We start from the raw sequence: 25,976 nt of genomic DNA on the forward strand, positions 1-25,976 counted from the left end.
AATTTTTGTTCTTGTTTTGTCTGGCTGCATAATAGAGCAGTTATGGTATCACTCATAGACTTGTATTCTCCAGGTTGGAGGAAGCTTTGAAGATCAGATCCAACACACTTGGACCTCAAAGCAAGGTCAGCATCAAAGTTAGATCAGGTGACTCATGGTGCTTTCCAGGCCAGTCATGAGCACCTTCAGGGATGTAGTTTTCCCTACCTCTCTGGGCTGCTGTCCCCGTACTTGATATGTTTGATGATACAGACATTTTCTTAATATTTCTTAGATTTCTCATGTTGCAGTCTGTGTCCATTGCCCTTCAGCCTTTCAGTGTGTGCATGACTCACAAATTTGTGGGTCCATCTTCTTTAATATTCCATTAGGCCATTTGAGATATCAAATCACTGTCAGCCAAGCCTTTTCTTCCCAAGTCTGAACAAACCCAGTGCTCAGCCTTTCCCTGTATGTCCCTGGATGTGCCCTAACCATCACGGTCATCCTCTCATTGATGTCCTCCAGCTGGCCTTGTTCAGGAGGGCAGAAGGTACTCCACGTGCAGGCTCTCCTCTGCTGAAGAGAGAAGTACATCCCTGAGCCCTCTGGCTGTGTCCTTGCTCATGCAGCTCGGTCTGTGGCTCAGCTTCACTAACACAAATATGTGCTTCCTTAGCATGGGACACATGGAGGTTCTCCAGCTTTTCTGCTGGTCAGGCCATGTTTGGAGCTGGGTGACACTGTCACTGTGACACAACTGGCCCTGAGGAGTTATGATGGTACCTGAGGACCTGGCCCTCAGGCTGTTGCCTTTGACACTTGACTCTCCGGTGTTGACATCAGGATTTTCACATTCAGCTACAATTCCGGTGTTACTCTCTTTGAGTGCTCATTCTCACCAGGCTTCTGCATTTCACTGACTGCTGCGATGCAGTTGGCAGAGTGATGGGGCAGGAGTCCTGTGGGAGTGCTCCCTGCTTTATGGGTCACACAAGCATGATGAGAAAGAGAGCAGCAGTACAAGGCAAGGCTTTGTTTTCAAATGTTAGCAGCTAAGGGCCCTCAGGCAGGCTGGAAGGGCTCTTTGGGTGGGACTTTAAACATCCATGGATGCCAGTTTTGCGTTAGGAAGCAGAGCTGGGTTACTGCCACACTGACCTCACTCCCTTCTGCATTTTCCTCTTTCTCTTCTGCCAGAGGAAGACAACTCTTCACTTGAATAGCATCTATCTGCCTGGTAAGAAAAGAGGACATGGGTTCTGCAGACAGAAAATTGTATAATTCCTCGTAGAGAGGAACTGCAAGGATCCCTTCACATTGCTTAGAGGGTTGGGTTACCTCCCACAAAGGCCTTCTATTATCTTTCCAAGTGACACTCAGGGCTTCCTTCATCACCAAAGAGGTTCTCTGTTCACATGCTGGGTCCACATGCAGGGCTTTGGACCCTGAGAACCCTTGGCGTTTGTCACATGTTGGCAATTGTTTCTGCTGCCTTTGAGGCAGAAATCCCAATTCTCACAAAAATATGGTACAGTGATCAGAGATTTGCATCTGGAACTGACCAGGGCAGACAATGCTTTGAGCAGCTTGCTTGTCTTTTCCTCTCCACCCCTTCCTCTGTTGTGTTTTTATCCCTTTCTTTTTCAGCTCTGTACAATTCCCCACTAGGCAGGGCCCTGGCATCCCTCCACCCCTGAGAGACTTGGACCGGAGGCAATGCAGGCCCAAGCTGTGTGAATTTTCTCTCTGTGGGGATCCTCCTCCTCCATCCTGTTCCCTCAAGGTCACTTAGACAAGAAAGAGGGGTGGTGCAACACCCCTCAGAGCCTCTGAAGGGACATGGCATTCTCTGAGCTGGCGCCAAGAGCTCTAAAACCAGATGCAGATGTGGTGTTGCCAGTAAGAGGGGCATGGGAGGAGAGCTGAGAGAGGAAAGGACACATTTCTGTCCCATTAGCAGTACCCAAAGTTGTTTGGCACTCCCTGATATGCAGGGCAGCAACAAAGCTGTACAGCTGCATCAATTGAGAGGCAGTTTGCCTCCCAAGGGGGTGTGCTGCTTCTTCTGTGCTGGCACGGCAGGACCAGCGCACCATGGGGACAGCAGGGAAGTAGGGAAGGAAAGGGGAGGGTTGCCCATTGTTCAGGACACTGACAGGGCCTTGGAGAGAGGATCTGGATTGGGACATGGCTTTCCTGACCCACAGCTTTTAGTCACCTCTGTAATCCCCCTACCTCTTAGATGAGCAAAGAGCAGGATCAGTATAATCTCTTCAAGAAACTACCTGTTTATGTTTACCCTACACACAGGGCAAAGGATGCAAATGTGTCAATCAGATCACCTCGTACAGCACAGAGGACTTATCCAAACCTCAAAGTGAAGGCAGCAGACGGTGTACCATTGTGTTTCATGTATTTCCCTGCTGTGCCCTACTGCTGACTCTGCCCTGGCTGGTTTAGCCTCAGAGAAGATCTATATAGGAGGAGAAGAGTGCCAACCCCAGCACTGGCCAGTTTCTCCTCAGCTGAGGCTGCAGAAAAAAACACAGTCTCAGATCTTCACCCCTAGTGACATCTCTGAACGGGACTGTCCCAACCCTTCATTCCAGCAGGGAATGAAGGAACTGTGTCTCTTCAGATGAACAAATCAGAATTTACCTGTGTTCTCTGAAGGTATAATGCAGCTCCTCTGCAAAACTGCTCTCTGGACAGTCATCCCAGCCTGTATTGCCACAAGGACCAACATGAGGGACTTTTCACTTCCCTTTGCTGAACTTCAGGAGTTTCCTGACATCTCATTTCTCCAGCCCATAGAAGTTCCTCTTTTGAGTAGCTCTGTGCACATAAACAACTCTCCAGCTCCAGTTTAGTATCAGTGGCAAACTTGCTGGTGGTGCACTGCATCCATGCACTCCATCCCATGGTTCAGGTCATTAGACTGTACTGGACCCAGTACTGGCCCCTGGGGGTGGTGCTTGCAACCAGGTGTCATTTGGACTTTGTGCTATTTTTGAGCACAACCTTTTGAGCCTCAGATAATAGTTAACTTCATATCCACCTTAAAGACCAACTCTCCAAGCCATATTCCACCAGTTTCTCTACAAGCAGAGAGTGGGAGACTATGACAAGTGTTTTCTGGGAGCCAACGACATTCCCTTTTTTCCCCTGTGCATGGCAGCAGTCATTTCAATGAAGACAATAATCAGTCAGGCATGATTTGCCCTTGGTAACTCCACACTAGCTGCTAACCATCTTCTAAAGAGAACAACACATTCACATGCTCCCAGTCCCTTACACAAAGTTGACACTTAGTCCTGTCCCAAGGAGACTTTTTGAAAGCTAGCAATTTGTCATGTAGATTACTTGACACCGATGACCAGAAAGGATGAAATAGAAATTGAACCATGTATCATAGGTTTATTAGGGAAAAAAGTTATACTTCAAGACCATATATTTGGCACTGTACTGAAGCAAAAATATGTGAGAAAAGTAAAATGTTAAAACCCAAATTCCCATGAAAAAGAAAATGCTCTTTTAACCACTTTAATTCCCTTTTTTGCCCCCATACAATTTAAAATAACTACAGGAAGCAACTCAAGAGGTGTTAGACGTACACTACATATAAGCTGGAACAAGAGTGAAAGATGGACCAGAGATTGGATCTGTCCCCCAGGTTACTGCTACTCCCCCAGGATGCCAGAACAGGTGAGTCTTAATAACATGAGCAAAGGTTCTTGAGATGTTACCATGAAACATTATTGCAAGCTTCCAAATGCCTTCCAAAAAATAATAATTACACCTTTCATTCATGTCACTTTCTGCTCTGCTGGGAAGAGATGTTGGTAGTATTTAAAAAGAAGTGTATCCCAATTTGTCCCCGTGGTCAAATGATCTTCCAGCTAGTTGACTCCTGTATAGGTGGCTTGGGCTTCTTTTTGGAGAGCAAATAAGTTAAAAGTAGTTTCTAATTTCCAAGTTACTCATCCTATGCCTCTGTGCAGTAACATGAAAGATACTGACAAGGAATAAATAACATACAAAATAAGATGAGAATGGATTGAAGGAAAGTTGCACTAAAACTTTTAAATAGTAAAGTATAGAAAGTGTAACGGATGCTGATGAACTGCTGTGTATGTGTTTTTACTGGACTATACAGTGCCACTCTAACACGGATAGAGTAGTAGAAACCCATTGAATATCCAGTCCAAAGGCTGCCAAGGAAGTGGGACACAGGTCTTGATCAATAATTCAAATGTGACATTAACAGTACTCACAAGAAGAATACAGCTCTTTCCTCAGTTAATATATTGTGCATAGCAATATTTCAAAGAATTAACAGCACCTTTTACATAAAAATTCCAAACATATTTTTTTAGTGAACAAGAAGATCTCAGCATCTCTAAGAAGTATTTCTGCAGATGTACAGTACTGTATTTATATAGATATAGATACAGATATATCTCAAAGTGAATTTACACTGTGACCTGGTGATTAGTCCAGCAGTGGATGAACCCACAGGGTAAGTCTTCAGGAGAATATACTGCCTTTGGTGGGTGGCCAGTTACATGGCATGATTGCATAGGGGAGCCCCATCGGGCAGCAAAAGACAGTTTAGCATCCCATTAAGCAAGCACAGCATGCTTAGGTCGTTCCTGTAAGATATAATAAACTTCCAAATTTTCATGGCTAATACAGTTCTAATTTTCACAGGTTGCACACATTGCAACCTTCTCTTTGTGCCTTAAAGACACAGAAGAGGAAGGAAAGAAGGAAACTTATATCCTATCCCTGCTTCCAAGCAGAAATCAAGTAGCACCACAGATTTAGGCTGGTAAAGGGTGTCCATATTTGTCTTCACGGTGGTTTCTTGAGCAGCTGGTCTTCACTGGCTTGCCCCATTTATCTTTTTATTTTTCCTTTTCCAAATCAGTTGCTCACAGTCCTCTGGTAGAATTAATTTGAAAAGCATGGTCTGCCTAAGATGAGCAAGCAGACTGCTACCATTTCCCTGGGATGGGCACACCACACTCATACCAGCCCACGTAGTAGTAGGGGGTTGTGTATCCAATGCGGCCAAAGGACACGGGCTCCTGGCGGTACTGCCGGTAATACCCTGTCGGGAGAAAAGCACCCGTCTGTATTCCGGGACACAGGCACAGCAATTCAACAAAAGTAGCAGATGCAGTGAGACTCAATCCCACAGTGAAAACGAAAATTTATAAACTGTCTGGCAGGGAGTTGCATCAAAAGGGTATTGGCTAGCCCTGGTATTAGGCCAAGATCTTTCTTGAATGATCTAACTCTGGTCCTTCATATTTCTTGTAGCTTTGATTGGTTTTACTGCTCAAAATCTCTTTAACTATTGTGTAATGCTCTGGTCTGCCAAAGAGCTTCTGCATTTCACTCCAAAATGTGGGCATATTTCAGCGGTGTTTATGAAGTTTCTAAGTCAGTTTAAATATATGAAGGACTCTGAGGCAAAAAATACCATCAAATCACATTATCTCACAGGACTTAAGAGACTATCAGCAAAAGTCTGCTTTTTACAAAACAAAAAGGTATCATTTCATGCAGTAAACACTGAGTTAAGCCCTCCCTTCCCCTTTTAATTCATCTGCAGAAAGAATGTGACTGCTTAAAGCATTAGAAGAGGTGCAGCATTCTTGTCCGCATAGCTCGTGCGTTGGAACATCTGAAACACCCCTGGCTTGTGCCAATAATAAAACTTCTGTGTGCTCTCTATCTCTTAGATCTAGTATATACACATCTGGATTAGTCATCTGTCTTCTGAGCTAAGAAGTGCAGTACTTCACCACGATATATAAATATCAATGATGATTTCAGTTTCTTCCTGGTAACAGCACCATGCAAAGAATATCAACACATAATTTAACATGGAAACCACTAAAGCTAACTGAATAATTTAAACCAACAGGGTTACTGAAAAGACTGGCTGACTTCTATGATTGGTTTCATTTTGGGAAGCAACCTGTCTTCTACCTGTTGATGTGAGGTGAGCAGTTTGCTCAGAGGAACTCCTTCAAGGTAAGAATTTTCCCTCTGAGACAGGAGTCTATCAGGCCAGAATAAGTACTGACCTTAAGTCACTAGACATACTCCTTTATGTTTTGCATTGAATGAACTAATAGAAATCATTCACAAAGGCTGTATCTGCAAAGATGTAGCTGGTCCCTTTAGGCACATGGAAGAGGTTTTGCATCTTGATTCAGTGAAGCAGGTCTTATTAATAAGAGAGAGGTTTCACAGATCTATACAATTATTTTTTGTTTTGTTTTTGCATTTTATCGCTGCATAGTATTTGCATCATATGCCCCTTTCTTTCAGTCTCTGTCTCTCTCTCTCTCTGCACCCACATGTCCTCTGGGACTTGCAAAATCTGTTCTCAGCTGGACTCTTTGGAGAGCTGGCAGCAGCTGTGGACAGAGCTCCACTCCCTGCTCTGCTCCTTACCCCCTAATCCTACAGATGGGCTACCAGGCTCCTGGCCAGCATCCCACTCCCCCACTGCTGTACCTCGGATCGTGGGCAGGGCTTCAATGTACGACTGAGGTCCCGTTCTTCCATCCAGGTGTGAATCCACAAACTGGCAGTGGTCCTCACCCCTTCCCCAGCTATCCCCAATGCTGTAGAAGGTATCTGAAGAGAGATACAAGCAGATTAGTTAACTCAGCAATACTTATATCTGGGATACTCATTACCCCCAGGAAAGTAGGTGTGGAAGAAATCAGGAAGAATGTTGCAGCAACACATACAGTATTACCAATGAACAAACAGTGACCAGAAAGAGGGAGCATGCTACCTTCACAGTATGGAAGCAGAAATTATGGAAAATAAATGGGTTACAGCTCAGTAAGGAGTAGTCCCCATTTTGTAAGTCCATGGGCAGTGCACTACAGGTGACAGGTGGAGAGAATTTCAACTGGATTAGTTGAAATATATCATGTGAAAGTAAAAAACTATCAATATGTCAATGCCATTAGTTTGACTTCAGTCTCAAATGAAAATTTAAAACTATGAAGGTCTCTTTCTCAAACAGACAGGGCCCTTTATCTCTTATTATTCAATCACTGTATTGAAACTATACCAAGGCACTACAATAGTCATGAGCACAGTCTGAAAGATGATTGAGATGATCCCATTACCCCAGCTCAATAAAATGGCAAGTTTTTTTCATTATCTCAGGCAATTCACCTGTATAAGAGCTACTGCTAATTCTTCTTGCAAGAAGGACTCTCACATAGTGGTCACACAATTCTGACACGTATGAAATGAATACAACCAGAAGATGAAGAGACAATTAATCGTGTAGTAGGAAATCAATTTTGGTACCTACCTTTCAGGTCATCACTGAGGTAAATTTTGTACCTTAAGGAGTTGCAAAGAACCACTCCTACAAACTTGCGGTACCAAGTTCGTTTCACGTACTGCTTGCCAGTGCAGTCTGAGTAGGTGGGGTCATATTTAAAAGTGAATGGGATCCAGATAGGCTCACCCCCTCAGAGAAAAAAATAAATTCCACATTAGGGACAGACTTTAACACTTCAGTCCAAGTTTTGCAGAGTTTAACGTCTAATAATATGTTTCAGAAGACATGCTGCAACAGATTAACGCGTGACTTTTTTATATTCAGAAATAGTACTTCAAGAAAAAAATATTATTAAAAATAAAGTTAGAGACTTTATTAAATCCCTCCTAGGCAGTAGACAAAAATAACTGTTAAAATTATTAAAATCTGATTTCATGTACTGAACCACAGCTTTAAGTAAACAGTCTTAATTGTTTCAGTAAGACTTCTTCTCTACCTAGTATCCACAGTTTCTCTTCTTAACACAGCCTGATCTTAGGTCTGACAGTGACTTGCCTTTTAAGATTATAAAACACAACCCTTTTACAGAAGAACAGATGTTAAGAACTCTGTGGTGAGCAATAGCCTGTGAAGTCTCTTCTTGCTATTTTGTTTAAAAGATCATACCAAAAATGTACTTTTCTGAATTGTTTTCGCAGACTACATCAAAACAGGTTAGTTTCCAATAATAGACAAGGGAGACCTTCCCTGTGGAACTCAGAGCATTGCTGCATAAGATAAGACTGCTTAATTGTATTGCAAAAGAATAAATATTCCTACTGGCTTACCTAAATATTTGCTTTGTACTGCCAAGACAATATAATTTATTTTGAAATTGCTGTTGTATTAATGTATACAGAATGGTACAAAAAGCTTCCAATGTGATAACTGGTATTTTTCTCTCTAGCTACAGCCCGAAGCTCTGTTTTCACTCTGCTGTTTCTAGGTGGTTTACAAATGAGATTGGAAGTTTCTTCTGTTAGTCTCTCTTCCTCTCCCTGGGCACAGGGACCAAATCCTGCAAAACCTTTGCATGTGAGGAGCAATCACTGATCAGCAATCCTCAGAGACTTCCGAGGACACAGAGAAACCAGGCTAGCAAGCACAATAAAACAGAGAAGGAAGGGATATACTGGACTCTGTTTTCATGAAAAGTGTGGCAAAAAATCCAGAACCAACCATTTTAGCTCCTTAGGAAAGCTAACAGAGCATAGTAACCATGAGGTCTTTTTTCCTGCATCTCTTCTAAGGGCACGTACTGGCTGGGGTTACACTGCCAATATTCATTCAGCAAGGTTAGCCCCAGCACCAGGAAATCAGATCTTCTGTTTATGGGCTGAACTAGCTTATTGCAAATTTGGAAATACAAAGCAATCTAAACTGCTTTGTGGCATATTATTCAGGTCAGTAATAAATCCTTGAATTTTTTAGCACTTATAAGGGCATGATGATTTGTACAGATGAGCACCAGAAGCAGAGAGAGAGAAACCTGATCCTGCTACTCAAGCTATGCTTAGGCAACTGAAGGACACAGATACTGAAGCAACACAGTTTGCTGCTATTTAACAAGCAATTAAAGCTGTTGTACCAGGGAAAAAGATGGGCAAAAATCAAGTGCTTCCTTGAACACATCTTTACAAGGTTTCTCTTCAGAAAATAGAATAAGAGATTCTAAGACAAAAAATGTTTTATGAATTAGTCCCATTTGTTACTACTTGTTCCCACATAAAACTGTACCTAAAACTGCAGTTTAAATGTTTCTAATTCCTATATTAGAACTGTTTTGCACAGGATTTATGCACTTCATGAATGAAACAACAGAGTAAGACTTACCAGGTGGCCTAACAATGAGGAGAGGATTGTCTAGAAGAAAAAAAAAAAACCATAAAAAAATTAGTATTTTGTTCCAAACCTTGTTTTATAACATGAAACATACGGAGTCACTGATTGAACATTTTCAATAAGGTGCTTCATCCTGTGATGGCATTCTTTATTGAATATTCTAATCAGCTCAAGCCTTACACTTGCATTAGAAGAGCACTGAATTAGCAATCTCTGAATTGCAATTCTGAATTAGCAATTTCTTCTCTTCTTTCTAATCTGAATTAGCAATTTCTTTCTCTTATGACATATTCCATCACTGTAACTATACCACGTGGCCTCGCATTTAGAAACTGGTTTTTGTACTTGTGCCAGCTGCAAAGCCACCTTTGGCCGTGACAAATGAAAGATCAGTGCTGCAAGCAAAACTTTACATTTGGTGTATGTAATGTGTTAAATAAAGCTCGCAAGGGAGCTGATTTTGGATGGGAAAACTAGGCATTCAAGTCCATATGCTGGCAGCTGAAAAATTATCTGCAAGATACAGCACAGAATCATGAAATTGTTCAGGTTGGAAAAAGATCAGTGAGTCCACTGCCAGCCCAGCATTGCCAACTCCTCCACTAAACCATGTCCCTCAGTGCCACATCTACACATTTTATAAATACCTTCAGGGATGGTGACTCCACCACTTCCCTGGGCAGCTTGTTCCAAAGCTTGGCAGTCCTTCTATGGATGTGTTCCAGCACCTCAAAGTCTTCCTTGTAGTGAGGGGCCCAAAACTGAACACAGGACATGAGGTGGGACCTCACCAGTGCCAAGTGCAGGGCACAATCACTGTCCTGGTCCTGCTGGCCACACTATTGCTGATACAGGCCAGGATGCCGTTGACCTTCCTGGCCATCTGGGACAATGTCAAATATTTTCCTTGCATTAATACTTGAGCCTCTTATTCATTTAATGAAAATCTGAATATGTTATCCAGGACCATTGAATTATCTCACATTTCTGTCTCCTTTCTGTGATAATTTACTTCCACAGTTCTTAGTGGAGCTTCTGAAGTGAGTACTACAGAGGGAAGTCAAATGAGCAGGGCAGAGATTGTGTAAACCCTATGCCACCAAAAGGGCAAAATTTGCAAGAAACAACAAGACCTTTCACTCAAGTAAAGACTGAAAAATTTGCTCTTTATTATTCAGTGGAGTCACTGGCCTCTGTCTCAATGGAAGTAGAAGAAGAAACAGGCAAAAACCAGCTCATTTAACCTACTATTTTGAGAAGGGGGTGTTGCTCTTGAATGTACTATTAACCCTGTTAAAGAGAAGCATTCCTTGTAAAAAAAAAAAAAAAAAAAAACCAAAACAAAAAACCAGAGAACTTTGCCTGTCTGATGGAACTATTGCTTTCTGTATTTCTTCCAGAGACAACTGCTTCCAACTGTTTAGCTGTTCACAATTAGGAAACTAATTTACTAAATGTCTGGACAATCTATCAAAGACCTTAAACTTCCCATTGTTTCTGTATTGCTGAACAGTAACCCTTTGCCTTTGAAATTCAACTTCCTGTTCCCCTGGAGCTGACTTTAACATCGCTTACATTTTCATAGTGGCATTAAAAGTGAGTATTATTTTCCCAGCTTAACTGAAAGCAAATAATTAAAGTTTTAAAACCCCAAAAATAATATGAAAGCAGCAAGTCCAGAATAATCACTGTTATTGGCAGGTTGGTTTCAGTCATTGTCCTGCCACATCTGTTATTATAAGTTTTGAGGTGAAAATAAAAAGCAAACCATACCAGATTCTGTGATAAATGAGACTGAAGAACTAACAGGTCCATAACCAAAGGGATTCTTTGCTTGGACTTTAAAATAATACCTGAAACAAGAAAGAGAGGGGAGATAATATTGAAACAGATTCCATTGCAATTGCTAAATTATAAACAATACTAAAACAGGGTAAGAATCAAACCAGAAGAATTCCACTGAGTATCCTTTGCATTAAATGGAGTTAGATACTGAGCCAGAGTATGAGCTGACTGTTACAGACAAATGTCTCCTTTTTGCAATTGCTCCCATGCATATTTTTGGAACACTTATTTATGTATCATCTCTCTTCCAAAAACCACACACAACGACATCCACTTTCTATGAAACAACTAACAGCAAAAGACTAAAAGAAAAAGTTGCAAGGAAATAAAATTCTGATCTCAGGAACAGTTTTAAACCAGATTAACTCCTAGGGAAGCAGTGGTGTAAACACTACTGCAAACAGAAACAGCATCAGACTTACATGAGATCAGAAGCTAAGCTTTTGACCTTTCTGTAAAAACTCCAGCAGCATTAAGATCACAATACTTGAGCAAAAGAAGAAAGCATCACATGATGTATTATTGATTCCTCCAAAGTATTCAAATCACATGCTTAACTCAAAGCACATGAATCACCAGTACAACTCCATTCTTTGCTCAATAGAAGCAAATTTATCCTCAGCTTTAGAGAAGAATATGTTTAAGTACATTTTTATACAGTGACTTTTAGTTGATGCCTACCCTGACATTTTTCCCCAGATTCATGTTTTCTTCTTTTCCTTTTATATTTGTATCAGTTCAATAGAAACTAACTAGAATGGAAGATTAGTTAAAAATTTCCAGCACAGCATTTTTTAAATTCCTGAGTTTAGGTTTTCCTTTCTTGCATGCTTGCTCAATTTCAACCTTGTTAAGAAATTATTTAAAAAAATTAAAATTACTGTGCCTCTGTAATATCCACATAGCATTTGGATCTTGATTTAGCCTCTCATCCAAAAGCAGACATGTCCAAAAGCTCTACACATATAACAGGGCAAGTAATTACTTTCATGGATGGCTGCCACCAAGCACTGGATTACCTCACATGACAGTGTCCCACGTGAATGGCAGGCCTGATGTATCACAGCTGGTGAAAGGGAATCTGCTCCATCAAAAACATCAGGCTGCTCTTCCTGGTGAAGCTCTCTCAGACTTAACCACATAGCAGGGCCTGGAGGTCTCTCCTGAAAGGCCCCTCTCTGACCCAAGCACAGCTCAGCACATTTGAAACCATTCACAGTGACAAACCAGAGGGGACATGGTCGAACCAGCCCTTTGGCAAAATGGATTAATTTTTACATTAAAAAGAATGTCTTTTGTCAAGTAAAGCGAACTGCTTTGCCTTAAAATCAAACTGATCTTTATGAAAAGGTAGGAGTTATGTGCAAATCCTCCTTCTTTGGCCAAAGGGTGGTAGTCACATGAACAGTGGGTTTTGCCAAGAAGCAAGGTGGTTATCTCCAGGCTATGAGCCAGGGCATCTTGTTTATTCCTTAAATATTGCAGGAACGTTATCTAGGTGAAATCAACGTGGAAGCTACCAGAATTGAAATATTCTGGACTTCACCTATGGCAACAGCTTTACCTTGTATCTTCATTGGACCTGGAGCACGTGCATGGTCAGACCCTGTGGGACACGTTCCCACATCTGCTTGAGGGACATGTCCCCTGTCCCTGCCATGTCCTGCAGCTGAAACCAGAAAACCACTCCTCTATTGCTCTCTGCAGCCAGTTCTGCCTTCAATTAATGAGTATATGATGCTCACAAACAACTCAGGAGTTATTTTTTTAAAGACATATGCTGTGGCAAAAAGAAAACATGATAAATAGCAGAATTCAGCAAGGCTGTGCTTTTTGTTCATGCCCAGCACAATCCTTTTGCTGGCAGAAAAAAATGCCCCTGTTTTTAACTACTGAACTAGATTTTTTGTATAAAAGAGTGTTTAGCATGTCTGGGGAAAGAAAGGAGGGAAGGCAAAAAACCTCCCATGTGCTTCTCCACTTCTGGCCACCCAAGCAGAGCATGGCAGCCTGAGCTCTGCTTTAATCCCAAGTTGCCAGTGCTCTCATGGGGCACCTGCATTCCTCCACACCTCCTTCACTAGCACTCTTGTCACCTGGATCGGGACAGGGGTGAGCAGCACAAGCCTGTCCATAGGGATGGGACACAAGGCAGCAATTCCTCACTGTGGTTCTCAAAAGAGCTGCAACACAGCACCAAGCTTACCTGACTTAGCTCAGTGTTTGCTGTAACTGCTTCAGAAAAGCAGGAGAAAAAATGTCTTCCAGCCCACACCTTTCCCATAACCCTTCAAAGCACAGTGGAAAGTATGGATGCTTGATTTCCCACTGCTTCTAAAGAAGTATAATCAGATACCACCTTTCAACACAGTGGCACTGTCTGGATATCTTTAAATACACTTAATACACGTGCATTAATGGTAGCCTCAAAGCATTTCCATCAGACATATGAGTGGCATAATCCCCCTCAAAACAGAGAGAGAGCAGCCCAAGAACCTTGTGCACCTCTTTAAGTGGGGAAAACCACACAGATTTGTTGCCAATGCATGATGCAGGAACTGATTACCTCTAAGTGGGGAAAACCACACAGATTTGTTGCCAATGCATGATGCAGGAACTGATTACCTCTGCAGTCAGGACAACTCTGCATTCAGCTGTCCTCTTACCCACCTAGAAGCCCACCTAGGACATATGATGGTTCATGTTGCCTGCCTGACTGTCTAAAAAAAAATAAAGTTATGTGATTAAAAAAAAAGAGTGATGAAGTCACTAAATTGCAAAATTTATTCCTAAGCCTTTATACACAGAAGAAAACTCTAGCTGTACCAGACAGAGAGCCAGATCTCATGATTTGCTGACCTGTGATTTAAACATAGACAATGCTATGACTGCTGTATTAAGAAGGTCAATAAAATAATGCAGTTGGGATATATTTCTTTCTCAGACATGACAAATAAAAAAACAAATTGCCAAAGCCATTCTACGTCCAGGAATCTGACATTTTCATTAGTCAGAATCCTTCAGCTGATGAATTTGCCAGGAAATCTCAAATCAGTATAACTTGACTGGTTTTCATCACATAGAAACATGAACAAAATTTGCAACATATAATTTGATTTACACTTTGCTTGGCCAGAACTGTAAGAATTGCTACCATTAGGCACAGAAGAATCCCAACAGATGCAGTACCATTTGTTGTTCATTTTCAATACAGGCAACAAAAAGACTTTTCCTCCTACGAATAAACTTCCTTTGAGATTTTATATACCAATTCTAGTGACACATCAAGAAAGGACATAGTGGACTGTAACAGGGCATTGAATATATAGCATGTTTTGTCATTCAGGCTATATGACTAATCATTCAACACACCTGTCATTTAGAGCAAAATTATTCTTTGACTTAATTCAAGGTATTGGAATTAAATAGCTGACACAGCACAAAGTGAGATAATCACTCAGCATGATAATTAGGGAAGCAGCTTCTTAAAAAAAAATTGGTTAGCTACAAATTCCTTCTTCCAGACCTGCCAAAGGCATGTCTGCATGGATCCTCACCCTGCACTCTGCTCAGTTGCAGGCTGAGATGGCAGGATACGCCCCCACAGCAAAAGCTAAAGTCCTCTGCCTACAACTACACCATTCCTCCATAAGAAAAAAGTGTAAAAGAGGGCCTGCAGGTTCGCAGGCTAATGCAAAGTGTCTCTCTCCATCTGAAATGGCCCACCACTACATCCCTCATCAATATTTACAACTAATTTTATTATAAGACATCAGAGCCAAGCTGGCAGAGGAGCTTCCTGCAGAGCTGGTATGAGGTAGGTATGTGCCACATAGGTCTACCACCTGCACAGGGCAATGGTTTCATGGACATCTTATCTCTTTTGTGTGGCCCTGGTGGCACAAAGCAGCCATCTGTGGTTGATGCTGCTTGTTGGACACACCGTGGCTTTGTTTCAATGGAGCTATAGAAAGGAAATGGAATTTTTGGTGCATCTGGCCCCGTGAAACAGAAGATCCAGGCTCCATTTGCAGTTGTAAGCCCTGAGTAAATGTTTAAGAACCTCCTATGAAGTACTCTGTAAAACACTGGATTGGTAGCAGGCACTGTGGGATCAAAATATTCCCAGATGGAACAAAACCCAAGTGAACAGAAAGAAAGATTTCAGAAGACATGGAGATATGGGGGTGAAGAACAGTGTTTTAAATAATGAGACTACCTAGCTACTCCCATCAGGCACTGACACAGCATTCCTGAAAAAGGCAGGAAAAAGTCTAACCATGCTCAGGACAGGGACTGAATGTTTATGGCAAGGATTATAATGTTTCTGACTGCATAAGACTGATTTAGTGGTTGAGCAGATGCTGTCCAGCCCTTTGCATCATCTTCTGTTACAGCTAAGAATTAAAGTTAGGGAAGGGACCTTGTCAAAACTACTGGTTTAAAGATTTCATAAAGTCATCTTAGTGTTTACCATCACAAATCACAAGGAAGCAGCTCCTGTACCCACTGAAGCTGACCAGAGTTTCACTAATGGAAAAACTTCCACTTCTCAAATGGAGGTCAGACCAGGCCTCAGGAGAAAATTTATGACATGGATTAAACATAGATTTCTGTTTTGTTTGTAAAACCTAAATAACAGGCAGATGTTTTCCAGGATATGTTGACAGCTTGAAATCTCTGGTGCTGACTTCAGCCAGGATGCCAACCTGCTTCTCATACTCTGTGCATGTTGCAAAATTGCACCACCCATAGCCCCTTGTGGGATGCCCAGCAGCCAACAGCATCTGCTTACAGTAAATTACCTAATCAGACTTTTCTCACAAAATTCATTAACATTGCAGACACAAAATCTTTAGATTAACTTCAACTTTTATCCCATATTTTCTTAGGCATGGTATCTTCTCCTAGTGGTTAGGGAGTTATTTTTAAGACAAAAAGTATGCAATCAATTCAGTCTGTGGGTTTGGAGAATGTAAATGATACATAAAATTTCTGTTATAAAGATGCTTCGTTCTCCACCACAGACCCCACATGAAGCCTTCATTGCCTTCACGGAGCATACAATAGCGGCCAATGGATTATACCATCTTCAGGAAGATGCTGGAGAAACAATCTGCTTAAATGAGTAGCACCTGCTTGAGCCTCCCTATCATGAAACCTTAATTCAGCAAGACAGTCACTAGGCTCATGGAGGCGCATGAATCCATAACCTTGCTGTTCCTATAAAACTCCATTCAAATACAGACAAATTGTGACCTGAAGCCTGGAGTTAATGTCCATCTCAGGCATGCTGGCAGCTTTACTCCCACCAATTCCCCTGCACTGAGCATAGCATGGACAGCAGCTGCAGAACTCCTGTGAGCTTTCACTACAACCACTCCTTCTGGTGCTCTGGAGCCCTTTAGGTGCTGGTATGAGAAGCAGAGAGTTATCCCTGGCCTTCAACACTGTCCTTTGGGCATCAGGAGAGGGAGGGAGATGTGACTGAAAGACTGAAGAGGTGAGGAGCTTCAGCTGGAAGCAAGAAATGCAGGGCTGCAGCCAGGAGAAGCAGGGGTGTAAAGGCAATGCCTCCCTGGCCTGCATGGGAGACAAAGTAAGAGTGGAGGAATGAATACTGGTGAAGGGGAAAAGGGCTGGGCATACAGAGGAATCTGGGATGTGGAGGCAGGAAAAGGTTCTAGCAGCAAGAGGAGAGTTGTTTAGGGAAAGGGAGTCCTCAAGTCATAAGAATGTAGATGTACAAAGGCAGAAGGGTCTGCATCCCATAGTGCTTCCATCACTATCTAGGAACAGGAGATCTCAAACCTCTTCCATCTTGCTGTAACAGATGAAACCCTCAGAGAGCTGTGCCACATGCCACCCTGTGTACATTTGGAACAACAATGTTTTGTAAGGAGAGCACTATCAGACACAGAGTACACCACTGAAGCTCTCCACTGTGAAGTAACTTTGTTTTAACACACCATGAACCAGACTCAAAGATTGTCACTAAGGTCTAGATTACCAATCTTCTGAATAAGTGGCCTTTTTATAGCTCTTGGATATGTAAGAAAATGCCTCACGAAGCATGTGATTGACAATACGGTAGACAGAACAGGAGGGGATAAGATGGACCATGTTTTCCTGTAACATCTTATCTATCTGCTTTTAACTCTGTAGGTGCTCTGAAGGTGCTTGTCCTGCTTCTCCATAATTAGAATTCCCCTGCTAATTTTCCAGGTCTTTGACACTGCAGGTGTCCTCTGCTGAACATGGCCCTCGTGCAGCTGCATAAGGAGCTGCTGCAGAAGTTGCTCAGGTTCTAGCCCTCCCAAGGTGATATCATGTCCTCAGAACTCTTTGGCTGGAGGGAAGTCTCTGTGGAGAAGACTTCTTTAAACATTCTGTGATTTCTTGGTGCTTGGATGTTTCCCAGATAGCAAGAGCAGCTGCAGGGGCAAACCTGTGTGAGACTACGCTGGAGTCTGGAGAACTGTCATGATGCGGTCAGAAAAATATGCCTCATCATATGCCTCCCAATTGGCTACACTGCTCTGGCTTTTCATAATTTATTTATCTTATTTTATCATTTTGTCTATTAAGGTTTTAGATGAAGACCATGCTCAAACAATTCTGTTTTCTAGGTTGAGGTTCTCAATCAACTACTTTTAATGCTCAGAACCTTCCCTTTGCCTACAAATTGTCTTGGAAAGAAAAGATACTTTGGCTGACACCATTTCTTTCTTCTGTGCTGTCCTAGCACAAACCCTATGTGCCTGTCCAAGAAATCAATGCTCAGATCTGCAGATCACCACCAAGTAAGGCATACTAATTCCAGCCCACAGTCCCAGTGCATCTTTCCACTGTGTGAGCAACACCTTCCACCAGTGCCTGAGAGACTGCAGACAGCAGTGTGTGAAGGGCCGAGCCCAAGGGAGCACCAAAAGAATTTCAGGCTCAGAATTTGAGAGACAAGTATTTGAGAGACTGCACATCTCTCTGAAGGAGTAATCTGAATGCAGTCCCTCTGTAGCTGTTTACTTTGCCCCCAGTCACCACAAATTATTCCACAAATCTTCACAAATCATGTGAAGCATGCATTCGTGTTCCACCATTTCTGTCAGATTTTTTGTAAGATAAAGACCTAAAACTCCTGCTAAATTGACTTCTGAGCAATTGCCAGAAGCTCACCTTATATCACCAAGTCTTTTCTTTCAGCACATTTATGTGAACAGAAAGTAAAAACAGATGAGTGGGCAGCACTTCCCCAGCAGCCTTTAGGCATCAAATCTTGGCCACACATATGTTGGAATGGCCCACATCACATCAAGTCAAACCACGGGTCTATTTTAGCATATTTTAGTATATTTTAGTATACTTTCTCCCCAACATTTGATTATCTAAAAGATTAGAAAATACATTTTAAAACAATATTTCCCTTGTTACTGATATGTGTTTTCATACACACAAACATTTGTACACACTACTATCTGCTCCAGGGTTAATACCGTAAAGATATCAGGCTGTTGTGCAGTTTATAGAACAATTTGCTGTCCAACAGCATGAGTAAAATCTAAACCAGATGTAAACATTTATACTAAGACCAAGAAAAACAACTGACAACTCTCAAAATTTGTTTTATTTCCTTAACAGAACTGAAAAGGAGTGGATCAAATCCTTACCGTGTGTTGGGCTTCAGGTTCTCAATGGGCAAATGAGTAGACCCTGCAGTCCTGGTTGACCACTTATTCTTTAAAAAGTCATCATAGGATGCACTGTAAACCAGATAGCCTGTAAACAGGAAGGAGAAATAGTAATGAGGATTCTAATTAAATTTTAAATAAATTATATCCCTAGGTGTCACAGTACATTTTAAGGATAAAAGGAATTGAAACATCTTTGAATATGAAAGTGATTCCATGCCTAACTCTCCTGGAAAATCCTGGCCTGTAGGAATTTCTTATCATTACCTAATAATGATGGAGCATTACATCAGAGGACAGCACCCAGTAGTGAATTCTGATTTTAAAAACAGTAAAGGCAAAAAGATGAGAGGTAATGCATTCACTGTTTTAAGTGACACATTGACTGTGCAGACACCGGTACAAGTGGTCATTTAGGAAAACCTTCCCCTTCTCCTCTCTCCCATCAGGAGAGGAACCCTCAGGAGAGTACCTGTTACCATGTCTCCTTGAGCAGGTTTGGCCCAGTCCACAATGACAAAGGAGTGACAGCCTTCGACTGCCACAACTGTGATGTTGTGAGGGGCATTCAGGGGACGCTGATCTTTCTCTCTGAAGTCATTGGGAATTATTTCATCAAGGCTCTCCACTTGGAAATGTTCCAGGGCCTCTGTCAAGGAGCAGGGAGCTGCTGGATCCTTATTGAGATAGGTCACATAAGGAGCTAGAAAAGACAGGGAAGGGCAGCATTTAGTAAGGAGTTTGAGGGATCCCAGAGTAGCACACAGGCTGGCAATTTCCTTAAGAGAGTCACATTTTGTGGTGCATTTTAAAATTCCTCACCTTGCAGCCCAGAGACCGCTGCCAAAAAAGCATGGCTTACAGCCAAATTGATTGATGAGCAGGGGGAATGGGATATCAACATGCAGGTTTACCTACCCCACACCCACACCCACAACTTTATTACCAAATTATGCAAAGATGGAAGGACTGTCTTTGCTACAAGAGGCAGAAGAGAGCAGTCTGACTGCAGCACCCTCTGCTCGCTACCTCCAGCTCCTCCGGAAGGTGGGATGAAAATGTCACCCAAATTCTGCCTTTCCAACATGGGAACAGATCCCTGACACAGTCTTCAATCATCTAAGACTTTACAGTCTAAGTGGTTGGTTCTTACACAAACATCCTGAAGCTGGAGCAAAACAACAAAAGAAACATGAAGAGTAATTCCAAGATGCAGTCCAACCAGTTTAAAAGGATTGTTGTGGTCCCCTGGGTACTAAGGGACCAGGAGCCATGAGTGCCTACCTTCCAGGCATGTGCTCCCAACCTGTAACTTCTATTTTTAAAAGCTTTATACTGATTGGAATTGCACTTCAGTTCAGGAAAAGATTAAACCATCTTTTTATTGCCTTAAAAGTCACCGTAACATTCAAAGGAAGGACTATAAAACTTGCTTTGGAAATGTTTATTCAGTTGCAATAATAGAATTCATTGAAATGGTAATATTATTTCCCTAGTGCCTTGAAATGTTCATAAACCAACGTTTCTTGGTTTATCTTATTGGATTTCATGCCCTAAAGGAATTTTTTCCAGATCTTGCAATGAAGTTAATTTTAGCCTCTCCAGCTAAATGAATCAAGAAGCACTGTCAGTGAATAGAAACATCATGAAATTGTTTGGACAGGGAAACTGAAGATGCACTGGAAGAAGTTTTGGCATATATAAAAACAAATCTTTTTCTCCAGCAGCAGAGTTTCACTCTAAGCCACATGAAGCTTGTGGATATTGGAAGAGAAGCCAAGATATGTCAAAGATGATTCTCCATCCCCTGAACTCTTTTCTGAAATGCCAGGTGAGTCAGCAGCTGACTTGACCTCAGTTCAAGTGCCAGAAATATGTAAAGGGCTGCAGGGGGTGTCACCAGCCTGGAATGGAAGCTGGAATGTTCCCTACAATCTCCAAATCTCTCTCCTCTGGCCCCCAGCTGACAAAGAAGCAGAGCAGCTCTGAAGTCAGTGCTGCAACACCAACGTACACACTTGAATGGCTCGTGCACACAGGAGACATGGCTCATGTAATGGGGGCTCCTGCACCAAATGCCTTCTACTGAGAAAATGTTCAAATACCAAAATCATATTTATCTCTAATGGATTTATTTTTTTGAAAGTTCGTATCCAAAGGGCCATTCATTCCTTGACTTTGGAGCACCTTTTGAAGCACACATGCTTGTGCAAGGTGGGTGAAATCACCGAGGTTGAACAGATCAGTGGAAAAGAATCAGGTCCCCCAGAGGAAGACTCACACCTACATGGAGACTTGCCCTGCTGGAACTGCTGGTGTGAAGTCAGATGCAGTTAAGCTGAACTGGTGTAGACACTCTTGCTCACTTACTCACTTCACAATGCAGAACACAGAATAGAACACTTACACTGAAAGAGTACAAAGAGGTTTTTACCGCTTCAACAAAATCATTGCAGGCCCACGCATAAACATGCAAGCATTGAAGCAAGGAAATAACTACTGCTGTTTGGGTTTCCAAGGTGGCAATCCTTAAAAGGAGCACACACACGTCTACTGGATGTGTTTGTGCAATGGTCTCAGCTGAAGGGCTGGCCTAGCTGGAACAAGAATCCTTTGCAGCACAAGTAGCAAGCTAGATAAGGCAAAGGGCATCCTTACCAGTGAAACGTTTCTTCCCAGCAATGTCATATTCTGACACAGGGCCAGTGCCACCAACACCGGTCTCTGGATAGACAACCTCCAATTCTGTCGTGGTAGAAGCAGTGGTAGTGGTGGCAGTGGTGGTGGTTGGTGGCAAAGTGCTCTCAAAAAACTCGTAGTCTTCAGAGAAAATACAAGATGAAAGTGTTAGCATGCTTCATCTAATTTTGGCTTAACTATGAGAAGGGAAATAATTCTGTCATGGCCACAGTCCCAAAGAAGTGCTACACACCCTGCCCGGTGGGGCTACTGCACGCTCCTTACAGAACTCTTTGTAGAGGTTGGTCAAAGTTCAGCCTTGCAATAGTTTCTACCAAAGTCATGGACAGAGAGAAGAGTCTTTGCCCCAGAATACTCATGTCACTGCTGATTTAGACCTCACTTACACAGTTAAACAGGACAAAAATTAACAAATGTATTTGTAAAGCAATATCCTGAATGTGTATCTGCCACCTCTTCTCACAAACCCCAAGAGAAGATGGCGCAGTAACTGAATCCTGGCCTAAGCCCTCAGATGTCAAAGGAAGTAGAGAAGGGAGAGAAAAAAATTACTTTCTAAGAAAACTCAGTGTTGCAATTCTAAAGCCCTAGAGGTGGTTCAATACTGCTCTCAAACCCTCCTGTGACGGGAGGTGCGGAGTCCGGAACTTTCCAATTGTGGCCATGAAGGAAGGCAACATGTCCCACATGAGCCTCATTATGTTCAGTCCTATTTAACTCAGTGCTCTTTGAAAAGCTGCTGTGCTACCTGACTGGCACACGAAACGAAGAGAAAGTAGCATTTGGCATCTCTGTCATGACCTCATGCAGGCTGGGAAACTCAGCTCATGTCCTTGAGTGTTTTGTGCTTAAACTGCTAAAGCGTGTGTTTTCTGCAGGTGACCTGCACCTAAGGGGAGGCCTGGGAAAAGACCTGTGCACTGAGCATGAAGTGATCAGCATTAAAAGTACAAATGTCTATAATATCTTCCACTCAGCTGCTGCACTCTCTTTCTAAATGTTTTTCTGTTGTTGATTAGACTAAAGATCCAGCACTACAACCACAAATTAAAAAAAACTTTCATTGTTCTAGAACCATAAATTCTACTAAAAAACTTTTTGTGTAACTGAGGTTTGTACTAATCCACTTCCATATGTGGGGGCAGGAGCAGGAATTTGAGGACTAAGAGGGATAGAACATCCGATGTCACAGATAGCAGAAAGTGAATTTCAGTTCCAATAACTGAGAATTTGCATTCCCTATGCAAACTTACAATTAAATGCTGTGACTTGACACTTCCTCTTTAGCAAAGGTTGTTATGCCCTTGATTACAATATCAAGATGGCATGAATCTAACTCTAAAAAAATATTTCGCTCTTTTCCTTTAATCTGATTTTAAATCTCTTTGATATAAATTCCACATGAATTAAGCAGATTATTTACTTTATATGTAGGTGATCTTATTCAGTATGAGCATGCTTAATTGTCCAAATGCAGACTACACATTAAAGAAACAAAACTTTTATGTCCAGAAACAGGTGGTTTTAGATCTTTTCTCTTCACATGTAATGCCGAACCATTTTCCAGCTCAGCATCACTTGCTTAAGCTCCCATTTACCAATCTGCCTCCTTGAACCCAGTTCCAAAGAAAGAAGACAGAGAAAAAGGCAATATGTCACTTGCAATAGACTCCTACAGTTAACCCATACCATCATCATATATCACATAAGCTTCTGGAGTTGCTGTCACATCTGAATCCAGTCCTGAGAATGTATCTATTGACAGAGAAAGAAAAAAAATGCTGTAAGAATTCAATAAAATAATTCTGGAATAAAGTTTAATATAAAAATATTTAGCCAGTGGAATTGTAAAGAAAAAGATAACTTCCTGGTTTCCAAATAATGCAGTGACAGTCTGCCCTGCACATTGAGAATAACAGATGAGAAGCTAAGTGCAGTAGTCAGGAGTTTTGTTGGGGAAAAATGGGCTCAGGGATACTACATAAAACTAAGAGTAACCACCTTCCAGAAGCTCTGCTCCAGGCCCCAGCTGCTCTGGAGCAAAGGTAGGCTGCCAGCAACTATATAAAGATCACATCTGGATTTGACAATATTTTATAGTCTCAGAAGCAGCAAATGTGAAAACATTATATGCCAAAAAAACCAACCAAGGAATTAAATATTTCTACCCAAATATTTTTATGGAGGTATAAAAACAAACAGCCCACAGAGCCATGACATTTATAGCCCATGTCAATGGTCTTGCGAGGAATGCAGCCCAAAAGGAAAGGATTTGTAGAATGAAGTAATTAGTGCTGGATTTTCTGGGGTTTTACTCTGCACTAGCTCTACTCTGATCCTATGGAATGGCTGCCCATTACAGGTTGGGCCACATAGGTGTAATCACGAAGCACTGCTCTGGATTAGTTTCATCCAGCATGAATTCAGTTCAGGAAATCAGAGTGAGATTGCTCCAGGATGCAAATGAAAGCACAGCAAGGACAGATGATTATGAGGTGCACATCAAAAACTCTCTACTGATGCACCCCAAAACCCAATGCAGATGCACCAATAGATTTCCCAGCTGACTATTCCGTGATATTATCTCATTATCTCTGCAGGACATGAATCCAGCACCAGATACATCAACCATCAAGTACCTCATCTGTTGAATCCCAAAGGCTTTCCTACACACTCTGAGGAAAGTGTTTCTCCACATTATTTAGGGAAGCCAAAGGGTACCCAAAGCTCAGCACAGTCATAAAAAGCCATGCAAACAAAACAAAAGCACTGTGCTGTAACCCACTGCAGGCACCATCATAAGTCTCCAACGCAACGCTGGGGCTGGGGAGTGGCCAGCATTAGAACAAAGACAAGAGAAAGACAGCTTTGACCTCCAGACACTTCACACACGTTGGTCACACTCCTGTAACACTCAGTATGGAAGCAATAGTGTTATTTTCAACTAAACCAGAACTGCAAATAGTGCAAAGTTTCAACTGCCAATGTTAAAACCTCACAAATATAATCTGAATGATACATTTTAATTTTGCTGATTTTTTTTTTTTTGGAACCAACAATTACTGTATAAATGCTTTTTTTCTCCTAAAATAATTTTATTTTAAATACACTGCGTGATTTTAATGCCAAAATATGCTTTAAAACACAGGAAATGGGTTCATTCTTGTCAGACTTTCATATAAGAATCTGATATTTCCTCATGGTAGACTTCTGCAGCACTCTTCAGGAGATGATCCCCTTGGAAGTCACTTGTCTTCTCTGAGGGCAGTCAGTCCAAAAGTAGATTCTTTGCTGAATTCTGCACATCTACCCACAACTGGCCAACATCAACCAACATCTATAACGTATGCACTTACCTTTGACTGCCTATATCCAAGGAATAAAGAGGATCAGATATGCAGAAATTTGAAATCTTCCATGAGCAGATTTCAACTCATCCATGTGTATTAGCTAGTAAGTCCTTGGCCTATGTACAGTCCAGCTAAGCCAAATTTAATTTTCTATTTTTGTACTCAATTTCAGTTACTGTGCTTGCTTAGCATTAGCTGTGTCATGGTGACAATAAGAGTACTCTCCAACAGACCTCTCATTTTATTATTTTCTGTGCACACTTCAGCTGCAGTTCTTCACCTTGCACCATCACCCTTTGCTGAATCTCTTGAGTAAACCCTGCCTGTAATAAATGGGGCCAAATCTTCCTATGACCACTTGCCACAGACTTTTGGCATCTGTAAGGATAGTCTAGCTGTCTTACTTGTTTTACAAATTCCATCACTTGATTTTATCACAAGTAATACGTGGTTAAGTCTCCATCTGTTTTTTTCTTTGTGAGCTCGTGAATAAAGTTTAGTTGATTTCACCAACAAATCATGCTTGTGTGGCCAAACTCCTTCTTGAGAGTTAAACACTGATGAATATAGTGAAAAGCTGGTAATAAATTCTGCTGGATCAAGAAGAAATCTTGACAGAGATAAAAGAATTTGCCAAAGCTTAAGTAGAACATTTGGAGCTGGGTTTTGGCACTTGCGGACCCTGTTTGTGAATAAAGCCCTTAGCAACAAATATCAAGCTTTGGCAGAAAAAGTATTTCACTAAACAATGTGGAGTAATTTCTAGACTCAGATTAAAGGGAAAGACAAGATAAAAATATAATTTGAAGCAATTTGGGAATGGTCAAGTGAAAATTGCATTGTTTTGATAATTGAGTAGTAGTTTACCACTCTTGAAATATACACTTCCATTGTTCAATGGTAATGGCCATCATTAAATAAATACCACAAAGATCTTTACTTTTCTAGCAAGTTCTTTGTGGAACAGGCAGACTGTTTTCCTGTGTTTATCTAATCCTGAAGCAGGTCACTAAGATTTGAAAAAAATTGAAAAAGGCTCTTCAGAGAAGCTTTCCAAATTCCTAGGTAGGGACTAGTATTGCAAAAGCTATAAGTCAATTAGCCTTAAGAACCAGGTAAGAAGCAGAAACCCAGCACCATCCTTTCAGCCTTCCTCTGTGAGGCATTGGCAGACACACTGTCAAAAGGCCAGGCAGTTTATGA

At 41.6% G+C, this 25,976-nt stretch overlaps 1 protein-coding gene across 1 annotated transcript in view; it reads right to left on the reverse strand.

The window, feature by feature from the left end:
* Positions 1 to 3,379: 3,379 nt before the first annotated feature.
* FNDC1 (fibronectin type III domain containing 1) overlaps positions 3,380 to 25,976 on the reverse strand; it is a 62,351-nt gene continuing 39,754 nt past the window's right edge. Inside the window, exons 12-20 of the mRNA XM_063151255.1 lie at positions 23,113 to 23,178; positions 21,382 to 21,543; positions 19,196 to 19,426; positions 18,703 to 18,811; positions 10,964 to 11,043; positions 9,182 to 9,211; positions 7,337 to 7,498; positions 6,517 to 6,639; positions 3,380 to 5,095 (exon numbers count right to left, since the gene is read on the reverse strand). Coding sequence (XP_063007325.1) covers positions 4,980 to 5,095; positions 6,517 to 6,639; positions 7,337 to 7,498; positions 9,182 to 9,211; positions 10,964 to 11,043; positions 18,703 to 18,811; positions 19,196 to 19,426; positions 21,382 to 21,543; positions 23,113 to 23,178 — 1,079 coding nt within the window. The 3' untranslated portion in view covers positions 3,380 to 4,979. The remainder of the gene's footprint in view (positions 5,096 to 6,516; positions 6,640 to 7,336; positions 7,499 to 9,181; positions 9,212 to 10,963; positions 11,044 to 18,702; positions 18,812 to 19,195; positions 19,427 to 21,381; positions 21,544 to 23,112; positions 23,179 to 25,976) is intronic.

This window comes from Melospiza melodia, chromosome 3 (genome assembly GCF_035770615.1).
Source record: "Melospiza melodia melodia isolate bMelMel2 chromosome 3, bMelMel2.pri, whole genome shotgun sequence".
Lineage (NCBI taxonomy): Eukaryota > Metazoa > Chordata > Aves > Passeriformes > Passerellidae > Melospiza > Melospiza melodia.